The 13,018-nt window shown below is 49.0% G+C and overlaps 1 protein-coding gene across 2 annotated transcripts in view; it reads left to right on the top strand.

Annotated features, from left to right (window-relative positions):
* Nucleotides 1-13,018, top strand: part of PTPRA (protein tyrosine phosphatase receptor type A) — a 113,718-nt gene that overhangs the window by 79,558 nt on the left and 21,142 nt on the right. The window contains exons 4-6 of one of the 2 annotated variants that reach the window (XM_086889719.1): nucleotides 3,083-3,274; nucleotides 11,788-11,866; nucleotides 12,276-12,641. In XM_086889719.1, coding sequence (XP_086745845.1) covers nucleotides 11,794-11,866; nucleotides 12,276-12,641 — 439 coding nt within the window. In that variant the 5' untranslated portion in view covers nucleotides 3,083-3,274; nucleotides 11,788-11,793. The remainder of the gene's footprint in view (nucleotides 1-3,082; nucleotides 3,275-11,787; nucleotides 11,867-12,275; nucleotides 12,642-13,018) is intronic. The other variant, XM_086889718.1, reaches the window with a different exon arrangement.

Genomic DNA, 13,018 nt, shown 5'->3' with positions numbered 1-13,018 from the left:
TTTTGTTCAGTTTGTATTTGTTCTCCTGTGAGAGCCATTGTTCTGTCCCATGCCTTGACCGCTCCAAAGGCTGGAGATAAAAGCCCTGGCTGACAATAATACAGTTGAGTTCAGCCTTTTGTTGGGGAGATGAAAATAGAGGATGAATTGTGAATAACATGGGAGGGCTAAAAGTCAGTCGTCCCAGGATGTTGGTTAATCACTTCAAAGATAAGAAGCTGCATTTTAATTGTATATTTTTCAGAAGTACTGAACGTTAGGTTTTGTGTCGGTATCAGCAGGGCCTTGTACCCACCATGGTGTTTAGGACTAGTTCTTACAATCTTGAGTCAGCAGGAAATGTGTTTCTTGCAGTGATGTTTGGTTTATGGTAGGTTTATAGCAAAATCTATATATAATTTGTAGCAGCTATATTATATTAGGTTTATAATAGGTTTATAGATATATAAATCTCAGAAACATAGAATCACAGGATGATTTGGGTTGGAGAGAAGCTTAAAGCTCACCCAGTTCCTCCCCCCTGCCATGAGCAGTGACACCTTTCACTAGCCCAGGCTGCTCCAAACCCCATCCAGCCTGGCTTTGGACACTTCCAGGGATCCAGGGGCAGCCACAGCTTCTCTAGGCACCCTGTGCCAGGGCCTCACACCCTCACAAGGATTTATTCCCAATATCCCATCTATCCCTGCCCTCTGGCAGTGGAAGCCATTCCTTGTGTCCTGTCCCTCCATCCCGTGTCCCCAGTCCCTCTCCAGCTCTCCTGGAGCCCCTTTAGGCCCTGCAAGGGGCTCTGAGCTCTCCCTGGAGCCTTCTCTTCTCCAGGTGAGCACCCCCAGCTTTGCCAGCCTGGTTTCATAGCAGAGGGGCTCCAGCCCTGGCAGCATCTCCTGGATTCCTCTGGATTTGCTCCAGCAGCTCCACGTCCTCCTGACACTGAGGATCCCAGAGCTGGACACAGCACTGGAGACAGAATCCCCTCCCTTGACCTTCTGGTCACATCCATAAATACATTTTTACATAGTGTGTTTGTGGCAGTAGCATTGATAGAAGGTGCCCAGCTTGACATTGCTTTGCTTTAAATAAGGACACCCCTCTTGGGCATGGAAGATGGAAAGGTAAAGAAAAGGCAGATTATAAAAATGGATAGAAAACAGAAAAAAATAAAGAAAAATAAGGTGGATAAGGATAAAGGTGGAAATAGAGCCACTGGAGGCAAGCAGGGTGTGGTCATTTTTCAGGAGCATGGTCTGATGAAAAGAAATATTTGGGAGACTGAGCTGCTCAAAATGCTGCCAGTGTGAATGATTAACAGGGATCACCCCAAAACTCAGCAGGCCTTGGAAATCCTTTCCTTGCTGCGGGTATTTTGGTGGCACTCTGGGCAACAGCTCCTGTTTGCTGAGATGTTTATGATCCATGGGGCACTTCCTGCTCACATCAGCTTCTAGCAAGGCTCCTCATCCCTCCTGGCAGATCCTCCCTCCCCAGCTGCCCTTACCTGTCGTCAGTGTAATTGGCAATAATTTCCCTAAATGCTCACAAAAGCAGATGTTCTGTCTGTGGTCGCATCCAGCCGGCTTACACTGCACTGGGTACACGAGCACACGGCATTACAGGACTAATTCCTGTAAATAAGCCTATTAAAAGGTTGGAAATAATGCCTCCAACTAAACCATCAAATGCAGCTGAATCCCACTGGTTGTATTAATTTGTTATCTGCAGCGTGCCAATCCCAGCCCGCCCAGGACCGGGTGCCCTCGTGCTCGGCCAGTTGCTCCTATGTGGTGGTTGGTGGGTGTCTTGTGTTGTTTCCAGCTAATAAATCACATTTATAGGTAATTAACACTCCATCTAACACTTCCTCAGTGTTGCTGATGAGTGGGAGAAGAAATTGCTTTGTGATGTTGTGAGTGGGGGACTCTCTGTTTTCAAGGCTTTAGGTGATGCTGCTGGAGAAAAAAAATTAATCTCACTTATTTTCCTGCCTCAAAGCAGGGGATAAAAAAGTGGGTCCCCAGTTGTTCTCCAAGTTCTGGATGTAAGGAACATGTTTATTACAATGAGAGTGGTAAAACACTGGCTCTGGTTGCCCAGAGAAGCTGCCCCATCCCTGGAAGTGCTCAAGGCCAGGTTGGACAGGACCTTCAAGCCCATCCAGTTCCACCCCCTGCCATGGGCAGGGACACTTGCCACTATCCCAGGTTGCTCCAAGCCCCTTCCTTGGATACTTTAAGGATAGGAAGCTCTTAGAAACTCTCTAAATTCCATGAACTCACTTTTCCCTGGCCCCACACGTTCAGCACCATTTCATCCACTCATTTGATTGGTCATCTGAAAAAAAAATGGAAAAATCTTGGCATTTTGACAAGCTGGCTTTTTAAGGCAGCATCTCTGAGCTCCAGAAATACCTGTCAGGCAATTTTCCTTTCACCTGGAAATACGCTCGGATGTCTTATTTGTGGATTGTGCTGAAAAACAGTTGTGTCTGGCAGCACAACTGCTCCAGTCAGACTTTTCAGCTTGAAGCCTTCAGCAGAAGACGTGCCTCACAATGCTTTTGGCACTCACATAAATCAGGGAGGAATACGCTTCAAATCCACTTCCCCTCGTTTGCAAACCTTGTTTATAAACCCTCGTAGCCACTGGTAAAATCATGATTTTGGTTTATCTGGAAAACAGAGAAACACACTTAATGAGAGATGCAGGGGATGCATCTCTGGCCCCGCTCTGGCTGTCACCATTTGTACCTCATCCTCAACCCTTTTTTTTTTCCCCCAGTCTAATACATGCAAATATATGTAAAGAGTAAAGACTGTTCCACCGAGTCTTGCACGTTTGTTCAAAGAGGAGGAAAACAAGTCGATCTTACAGGGAATTTGCAGGCTGAATTTTTAAGACCTGTCTATAAAAAAAAAAAGACCAAAAAAAGAAAAAAGAAAAGCAGCTGTTGGCCACGGGTGCTGACCGAGGTGATTCTTCCCGGCATCTGTTTTCCCTGCGCTGGCAATCGTAATGTCATTAATATGGAGCTTTTGGAGAACTGGAGTATATCCTAATTAGCAGCCTCTGATTTTTTTCCTAGTTTCATAATCAGTGATCTCGGCTACACCACAAGTGTTACTGTGGCAACAGGGCTGAACTGAGCAGCGGTGCAGAATTACCGCAGGTGAAGCGGTGATTTCACGGCTCCGCGGCACTTTCTTAGCCCGGGGGCTGCTCCGTGGGACGGGCTGGCTGCTCCCCGCACCTACAGGTGTCCCGGGTGGATTTCAGGGTAAGCACAACCACGGAGATAAAGCTGCTGCATGACCGAACGCATGCGTTTTAATTGGGGCTGAGCCTCTGTAATGAGATTTTAAGGCTGTCATGCGAGTGATCCCCTCCGACACCTTTGTTTTAAGTAGGATGCTCCCAGCCCTCACTGCCTGAACGCTCCTGGCTCAGTCTTGGCGTGGAGCTGGGACTTCATCCCGGTCCTGCAGAAAGGGCTGAGCCCAAACACTGGGCTTTTTTTAATTTTTTTAATTTTTTTTTTTTGGTGGAGGTTTCTTTTATTTTAAGCCTTGTTTCTCCTCCCCACGCACGGTTCGCTCTCTGCAAAAGGCATTTTGCTAGGTAAGGATGTTGTCATGCTGAATAATGGCCATCCTTCATCCCGACTCCTCCATCAAAAGCAACCGGTCCTTTTCATAGCTGGAATTTGAACTGTGCTCCTTTTTCCTTTGTACACACCTGGCACTTAGGAGGGGACACCCTAGAATGGCATATTTAAGGAAATTCGTTCCTGTGTGCCTTGACTTTCTTTTTGTTTCGATTATTAATTAAATGGTTTTGAATAATGAGTGGAGCCAGCTTCTCCCGCGCCTCTCCGCCGGTTGTTCTCTGCTTGCCGGTGCCGTGTTGCTGCTGCAGTGCTGATCCCGTGGGGAAAGCACACCAGGAGAGGGGTCTTGTACTAACCACGGGTTTTTACAAGCTCTGAGGGCGTTTCTTGGGCAGATCTGTGTTAATCATCACAGGGTGTCACCTCCCTCTCCCCTTGGCAGCGCAGCTCCTGCTGCCCCCCATCCCTCACCTCCATCCTGCTCAAGGCTTGGACTTGGTCCTTCACCTTCCTCCTCCCTGCCCTGACAGCTCCCTCAGGCTCAGCTCTCTGCTCTCCTCCTCAAAACTTCCCCTTGGTTCTCACCTATCCCGCCTCGAGGTTCTGTCCTTTAGGAAACTCTCTCCAGCTGCTCTTTCTCCATTGCTGCAGGCCCAGCAAGATTTTCATCCCCTCCATCTCTTCCACAATTTGTTCCCCAAGCCATCCCAGTTTATTCTGCAGTAGCAACTGGCACATATTCTCGTGATCACACATCTGTGGCACCAGGAGAAAAGAGTGGCCGAGGGCGAATTAAACCTGTCCTAATTATGAGAGTTATTAGGAAAATTATTATTAGGAAAATAATTTGTATTTGTAGTTTTTCCCCTCGGAGGCACCTCGGGCGGTTTCCAGGCGGTGGCTGTGGCAGGGGTGCCCTTCCATGAAGGATTTTTTGAGGGCCTTGATCTTAGATGTGCCACAGATCTGCTTCTGGCTTCATCCAGGGATGTAGCCTCATCCCCTGACTTTTATTTCCATATTTTTAGCATGAGACCATCAAGTCTGTAGGCTCTTTGTTAGTATTCCCTTGTTTTCAAACATTCAGGGACAGAATTCTTTCCTGAAAGCAAGATACTACAGAAGAGTAAGGTCTGATGTGCCAATTCCAGGGGACTAATTGTGGGGCTTGAGTGATCCTTGGGGTCCCTTCCAACCCAGACCATTCTCTGGTTCAGTGACTGGTACTCACTGTCACCATTTCTGTATCTTTGTAGGAAGTTGAACTATTTCATGTCCCAAAAACATCCACATTTATCTGTTTTCATTCATTTGGGGGATTTCTTGTTGTTTGGCGGGGTGGGGGTGTGTTTTTTTGTTTTTTTGTCTTTGTTTTGTGGGGTTTTGTTGTTGTGGTTTTGGGTTTTGTTTTGGTTTTTTTGTTGTTGTTTTGGGGTTTTGTTGTTGTTTTGGGGGTTGTGTTTCTTTGTTGTTTTTTGTTTTGTTTTCTGTAAACCTCATCAGTTTATTTTGCAGTCCCAGAGGTGTTTGGTCAATGCTCTCAGGCACATGGTGTGATTTTTCAGGGTTGTGATTTATTCAGGGTTGTCCTGTTCAGGATCAGGAGCTGGACTTGGTGATCCTTGTGAATCCCTTCCAACATCCTACACTGTGTAGGGATCTCCTGCCCAGTGCTGGGTGCTTTCTTACTCTGCTATGAGTTTCAATCTCAGCAGCTTTGATTTCTGAGGAGTTTGGAGGTCAGGCAGTTACAGAATCACACTGATTGATTTTGGAAGGAACCACTGGAAGTCATCTGATCCAACCTCCTGCACCAGCAGAGCTGCCAGATCCGGTTGCATGGGATGGTGTCCAGACAAAGTCTGAGTATTTCCAAGGAAGGAGACTCCACAACACCCCTGGACAACCTGTGTCAGCAGCTGGTGACCCCCCCAGCAGAACGTGTTCCCTGGTGTTCACAGGGACCCTCCTGTGGGCAGTGTGTGCCCACAGCCCCCTGTCCTGTCCCTGGCCACCGCTGGCAGAGCCTGGCTCTGTCCCTCTGCAGCCTCCCTGCAGGTGTTGATGGACAGGGATGAGAGCCCCGCAGCCTTCTCTTCTCCAGGCTGAGCAGTCCCAGCTGTCCCAGCCTTTGCTGAGAGCAGAGATGCTGCAGTGGCCTCACTGGGCTCTCCCCAGTCTGTCCCTGTCCCTCTTGTCCTGGGGAGGCAGAGCTGGGCCCAGAGCTGCAGGTGTGGCCTCACCAGTGCTGAGCACAGGGGCAGGATGCCCCCAGGACCTGCTTGGGGAGCCTCCTTCCGTGTTCTGGATGGTGAACACCTGATCTTCTCCATCCCACCACGATGGCTTCACACACGTTGCTGCTGCTGCTGGGTGGGCTCTGGGAGGGGATCCCCATGGGATGGGTTCATATCCACGGGAAATACTGATCCTGGTTCAGACCAGCAGATTTTAACATTATCCCAACAGTGACAGATGTTCCCAGGTGCCCAGAAATCCAAGTGGGAGTAGGGTTGGGTTCCCTCCATGCACGTATCATGATGTTACTCTTTGAAAAGTGAGTGTGTGTTCACCTGTCCAACTGAAGGACCTGAAAATGCTCCAAGAACTGGAGCCCTCTGCTCTGGAGACAGATGGGAGAGCTGAGGGTGTTCACATGGAGAAGAGAGGGTTTCAGGGAGGCCTTCAAAACCTTCCAGTGCCTAAAGGGGCTCCAGGAGAGCTGCTGAGGGACTTTGAACAGGGCCTGGAGTGATGGGACAGGGTGGAATGTCTTCACACCGCCAGAAAGCAGAATTAGGTGGAGAAATTCATTAATGTCAGGTTGTTAAAGCCGTGGCACAGGGTGCCCAGAGCAGCTGTGGCTGCCCCTGGATCCCTGGGAAGATCCCAAGGCCAGGTTGGATGGGGCTTGGAGCAGGCTGGGCTAGTTGAAGTTATCCCTGCCCATAGCAGGAGGTTGGAATTGGATGGTTTTTAAGGTGCCTTCCAAACCATGCCATGAGCAAATCCTGATGTGCAGGAAAGCAGTGATTTGTGGAAGGTTGAGCAGGTGGAGAAATCCAAGTTCCAGGCCCTTCCCACAGGCTCATCCTCCTCCTCCTCCTCCTCCTGCCCTGCTCCGTACAGGGACTGTCGCTCGTGTGGAAGCTGCCTGTTTATTTAAAAGAAGAAAGAAAAAAAAAAAAAAAAAGAAGAAAACTAAATGGGTTTTCAGAAAGGGTGAATGGCTGCTGTGATTCATCTTTTCTGGTGAAGAGTGGAACAGCAGAGGGTGGGGGATAATGTTCAGTGACACATCAAAGGCCTCGCTTCAGCTTCGGAGACACATGCAAGGAATTAGTCACTGCGTTTTAGTGTAACAAAACCCTTTTTCCTCCCTAAATTCAATTCTTCTGTCCCTGTGATGGCCAACTCGCTGCAGCCCTTGGCTATTCCTTGTGTGTTTTTTACAGCCTTTGCATCTCATCCAGCATGAGAGGTTTGGGGTTGCGCTGAAGTTGCCCTGCTATCACACAAACTCCTCTGCCGTGGATCGCAGCTCCAGCGAGAGGCTGCAAATCCACAAACAGGATTTGAAAGGAGCAGGGAGGGGGGAGAGGGAATGGCAGGTTTGTTTTCCAGGGTGGCTGAGCCATGCTGATGGCTTGCTGCCACCAAAAAGAATAGAAAAATGTCCATTTTCCCCTTTCTTTATGCTCGTGCTTGTTCTCGCCCTACTGTGAGCTGCTTCAAAGAGCCAGCCTTGCTCCCAGTTCTGCACCCTCTCCTCCCACCAACAAACAAAAAGGAAAATTGAACATTATTTTTGTTTTTCACTGCAGTTGGAGCCATCACAAGGCAGCCAGGCAGTCTCAGTTGAGCCACTGCCTTTCAGCATCCTCCTGATGACAGCAGGGATTTCTGGGGTCCCGGGAAAGCTGGTTAGAATTCAGGTTGTGTCTCCTCAGTACACACAGAAAAAAGATTGCCTCATTTTCCAGGAATTAGGAATATGTCAGAGGTGGGGGTAAATCCTGCCTTTGATTGTGGACGGCTGTATCCGGGTTGGATCTGGGCAGTTTCTGCAGCAATAAACTCTAATTCTTTGCATTCTGGAAACACGGCAGGGTGATCCTGCAGCCTGACCCCCCCTGTAGCACCAGCACAGGCATTTCGAAGCCACTTATTACTTTATAAAGAGATTATTTCCTTTATATTTTTTATTTTTTTTTGTCGCCCCCTCCGGCATCAATCATCTTGACAAGATCTGCTTCTTTTAAAACATACATCCTGCAGCTTAAAAATCCAGCCTTTCCTACAGAGAAGATCCCAAGCAGTTTGTGGAAGAATGCAGTGCACATACACTATCTATGTATTGATACGTATGTATCTAGATCTACAAAAAAAATACATATATATATATAATATTTATGGGTACACCAGTGGCAATTATAGAGGTTTCCAAGCCTGATCTTTGAAAAAAAGAAGGTTTCAAGCAGAGCCACGATGCCGAGCATCCCGAGCCTCCGGAGCAGCGGTGCCAGAGCCGGCGCCCTGACGTCAGGGTGTTTTTCTGCAGAGCTCGCAGGATGTTGCAGCCGGCCAAGAGCTGTGTTTATGTTGATAACATTACAAGTATTTCCTCTCCGTTTCCGAAACCAGCAGGGAGGGAGCCGAGGGGGAAGGGAGACTCGGGTTTCTCCGGCTTTGGGGTAGGACTCTTGAGGCCTTTTATGTTAAGGAGCGGGGAACGACGAAGCGCTGGCGTTTATTTATGCTGCTTTTGGGAATAGGGAGTGTTTGAGAGCAGGGGCTGGGAACTGGGAGCTGGGCTGGCACAGCCCTCCCCCAGCACAGGGCTCTTCGCCTGCTCCCTGCTCCAGATCTGGTTTTAAGGTGATAAAGCAGCTCTGGCAGCTGATTGTCACAGGAGCAGCTCCAGGGATTTGGATTTTTGGGTAATGATGTGCACAGCAAGCTGGGGTGCTCCCAGCATCCCGTTCCTTCTGACAGTCACAGTATTAAAGCCATAAAAACTCAGGTTCTGCACGGAGCGCCCACATCCAGCTTTCTTCACAGAAACGGGGCAAGGCTTGGGGAAATCCAGCATTATCTCCCTTTGCCAAGCCCTTCCTCCTCCTGCAATCCACTCATGGATCAATGAGCTGATTAAATGTTGAATCAAGACGGGTTTAGAGCTCTCTGCCTGCTGATGTAATCCCAGAGCATCGGGAAGGAGGGACCCTCATCGATGGCTGGACTTGATGAGCTTAAGGGTCTTTTCCAACCTAAACGATTCTGTGATCATCCCAAAAGGGCTTTGCAGCCAGTCCAGGAATCTCCTGTAGCTCTGCTCCATGTAGCAATCACAGTTTATGGAAATAAGCCCAAACTCTTTTATCCTTTGTGTGTTATTTCCCAGTAGTGGAGAGAAGAGAGGGGATTCATGGCTTTTCCTTCTTTCCTCCCACCCTCCCTGTCCTGCTTTAATACCAAGGGAGAGTGTGGTGAGGATGTGGGGAGGCTCTGGCAGTGCTTCCCTGGAACAGGAGCAGAAATGGGATGAGTGTGATCCCAGATGAATGGGCATCCTGAATGAATGGGATCCCAAATGAACCAGGACCCGATGTGAATAGGGACCTGAAATTAATGGGATACTAAATGAATGGGAAAGCCAAAGGAATGGGATTCCAAATGAGTGGGATCACGAATGAACAGAACCACAAATTAATGGGAATCCCAAATGATTGTGGATCCCAAGTGAATGGATCCCAAATAAACAGAACTCAAATGGGGATCCGAAATGAACAGGATCCCAAATGAAGGGGAGCTCTTGTTTTGAGAAGCAAGTTGGGGAAAGAGCAAGGAGCCATATCCACCTCTGTGAATGGATTTACTGTGCAAATATTCATCAAAACACAGCAAGTGGTCACTTTTTTCCTAGCAGTGCTTCCAGAGGAGCCGAGTCTTTCCCTTTCCCTTGCCACTGTGTCCTTGCTGTGGCAGTAAAGGGTTCCCAGTGAGGGAAGTGGTTGCAATGATGAGATCTTGGTGCTTTCATCAGCCCTTGTGAGGTTTTCAGAGCATCTCTGTGTCATCATTTCCATTCTCTGGAGTTTCAGTGTGTGTGTTTCACTTCCTCCTGCTTTTGCACATGGGTCCTATTGGGATGAGCACCTTATTTCTGTGGGATTCCACAGTGGGATGCTTGGACAATCTGAGTTCTGCAGCAAGTTACAAAGATCACAGAATTATGGAATGGCTTGGGTAGGAAGGGTCCTTAAAAACCATCCAGATCCCACCCCTGCCATGGGAAGGGACACCTTCAACCAGACCAGGTTGCTCCAAACACTGTCCAACCTGGCCTTGGACACTTCCAGGGGCAGCCACAGCTTCTCTGAGCGCCCTGTGCCAGGGCCTCCCCATCCTGACAAGGAACAATTTATTCTTTATAAATACTGGATTTTCTCCCCAAAGCCAAACCTGTGTAGACCAGGCTCATCTCAGACTCTGCAGGCAGCTGACCAGGCTGAGTGGGGTGTGTTAATCACCATGAGTGGAACATGTCATCAAAGTCATCAAACCATCAAACTACTGGTTGTGGGTTTTTCCCGACATCCCACCCTGGAGCACAGCCTGGGGGAGGCATTGCAGAACCAGTGCTGCTCTCACCAGTGACAGGAGGACTGAATCAGTTCAGATTCATGCAGACAGATATTTTAACTGGTGATGAAACCCTCTGGAATGCTGTCTGCTCATACCAGTGGGACCCTTGGAGAAAGCCCTGCCCTGCTTGCAGCAGCAGGGCTGGCCATGGACGGAGCCTGTGGAAAGCTCTTATCTTCAGAGCTTGGTTTCCTTCTGGTTCAGGGTTTGTCTGACTTTTTGGTCACTGAGTAAGGTCGATTTTTGCCTGGTTTTCTTTTGGAGGGGGAGGAAAAACATGTAAGTAGGTGGTGCTGGTGGGAGAATACTCCCGGGTGGGGTGGGAGGATCTTGTGTTGCTGATACCGTTTCCAGCACGTGGATGACTTCAGTGTTGTCCTTCTGCCCAGAGCTTGGGATGGGTCTAGATGAAGCAGATTTAAATAAATAGAAGAAGAACAAACAACACAAGATCTATTAGAGGGGGAGGGAATAAAACCCGTTCTTGGCAGCGCCTCAGGTTGACTTTGCAGCGAGATCTCGCAGCTCTCTCCTGGGAGATCCTGGAGATGCAACTGGACACAGGACAGAAGCCTGAAGGACAGGAGTCGTGAGCAGCTGCTGGCCCATAGCACGGAGCAGAGCTGTGTCTGAGCCCTCTCTGGGCTCAGAGCAGAGGAGAGGTGTTGGCCCATCCTTGGAAGGCCCCGTGGCCACGTGCTGGTCTGGACTTGGCAGCTCTGAGCTCTGTCCTGGCCAGCATGATGACGTCTCACATCTCTGGGCCTCTGGATCTGTAGGTGTTTGGGAGGAGATAATGATACCCATTTCTCAAGAGCTTTCTCAGGTCTCCAGAGGAAAGAAATCACCATCAAAATCTTGTATTAGAAAGGGCTGGGGGAAATGATTTTACTGATGTCATCGTCCTGTAATTTTGCTGGACGTTTCCTGGGAAGCACGTACAGTATGGGCGTGCAGCCTGAGCTTGCTGATCTTCTTGGATTATTTGGGACTGTTTGTTCTGCCCACATTCACAGGGAATCCAGCGGGCTTTGAATGGAGCTGAGTGTTCTGGCCCTGCCCAGTAACATTTCAGGTGTCACTGAGCCAGGGGGAGCTGATTTCTCCTTCATTCCTGCCTCCACTTCTGGGGCATTTGGGATCAAGGCTCTTTGCCTGAATCGCCTTTGAGTTTTGTCAGAGTGCAGTCATTGGCAGACCACTGTATGAACAATTTAATTTCCTTTAAGACCAGATATTTGGTTTTAGTGCTCAGCTTGTTCTTCTCATGCTCTCCCACAGTTCACCCATTCCCTGCTTCATCCATGGCCATTTTTGCTGCTCTACCAGACTGGGATTTCTCCATGTTCTTTCCTCCTGGGGTTGTATGAACTCACCCATAAATCCTTCCCATCCAGATGCCTGCAGGGACTCCAACCACACTTCCACTTCTCCCTCTGAGCCTTACAAGATGCACACCAACGTTCCCACCTTGGATTATTTTGGGATGATACTGCATGAGGGCTTAAATAAGTGTTGTGTGCTTTCCTCCCCAGGTCAACATGGATTTGTGGTTCTTTCTCCTTTTGCTCGGAAGTGGCCTGATAAGTGTCGGTGCTAACAACGTTACAACAGGTAAACTGTGCTCCTCATCTCTCTTTGATCCCATCTTTAGGGTCAAAGCAGTGAGTGTGAATGTGCTCAGTGTCTCATTCCTTCTGCCCTCCATGCAATTGTAACACAAAATGTTGGAAAGAGAGTGATGAGCTTCAGGTGCTCAAAAACGGGGCCCACAGGTCTAGCTCTGACTGATATTGATCCTGACCTCCAGGGGCTCTAATGTTTGTACCTCCCCATAAATAGCACCTGTTCAAGTTATATTTTTGTGACATTTGCATCACCTGCTGTGCAGAGCATTTCCTGTCCTGCAGTCAGGATTTGTTGGGTGTTTTATAGTTACAGTCATGTGAATCTTCAGCATCCAAACCCTCAGTATCACAGAAAAGAATCTCACAGAGGTTCCCCTGTGCTTTTCCCTTCTCAGAGCCACCCACAACAGTGTCCACCACCACCAGGAGCCCCACCACAGCTCCTGCAGCAGGTCCTGAGCATGGGACCACGCCTAACACAAACAGACTCAACATGAGCACTCCAGGGACTGTTTCTACCACAGCGCCAAATCCTCCTCCAACCACAGCTGCCAGGATCTCCCCCAACGCCACCACTGGCAGCCTCAACATCTCCTCCACCCTGGGGACAACCGTGCCTGTGCCTCCAGCCCCGTCCCTGCTCCCCAGCGTGGCGCCGTCGGCTCCACACACCGCTGTCCCCAGCGCGGAGGCGGAGACGACCGAGAGGAATTTCAGCATGGTGGTGACAACACAGGAGACCTCTTCTGCTTCCCACAATGGTAGGCACCTCCTCCACCTCTTCTTCTCCAGGCCACCTTGCCCTCTGGGTTTGTTTCTTTGCTCTTCTTTTGTTTTGCTGAGCAAAATGGAGCAGAAAACCTTTTTTAGGGACAGTTCCAAAGAACTCCCTGAACAAATCAGATGAGATTTATCTGACAAAAGGTCTGGGCCAAGATCATCTAGTGAAAGATATCCACAGGTGCACCAGATGATCTTTGCTTCCAAGCCAAACTACTCTGTGATTCTCTCCTGACATCATCAATTTTCCCCATTACTTGGGCAACTTCAGTCTTTGAAAGGTCCAGATGAGAGAGAGTTGTCTCTGTTGCCGTCCTGATCTCATTCCCCTCTTGGCACTTCAGGAAAGTGACCCCAA

Source organism: Cyanistes caeruleus, chromosome 5 (assembly GCF_971803275.1).
Source record: "Cyanistes caeruleus chromosome 5, bCyaCae1.hap1.1, whole genome shotgun sequence".
Taxonomy (NCBI): domain Eukaryota; kingdom Metazoa; phylum Chordata; class Aves; order Passeriformes; family Paridae; genus Cyanistes; species Cyanistes caeruleus.
This window is presented reverse-complemented; position numbering and strand designations above follow the sequence as displayed.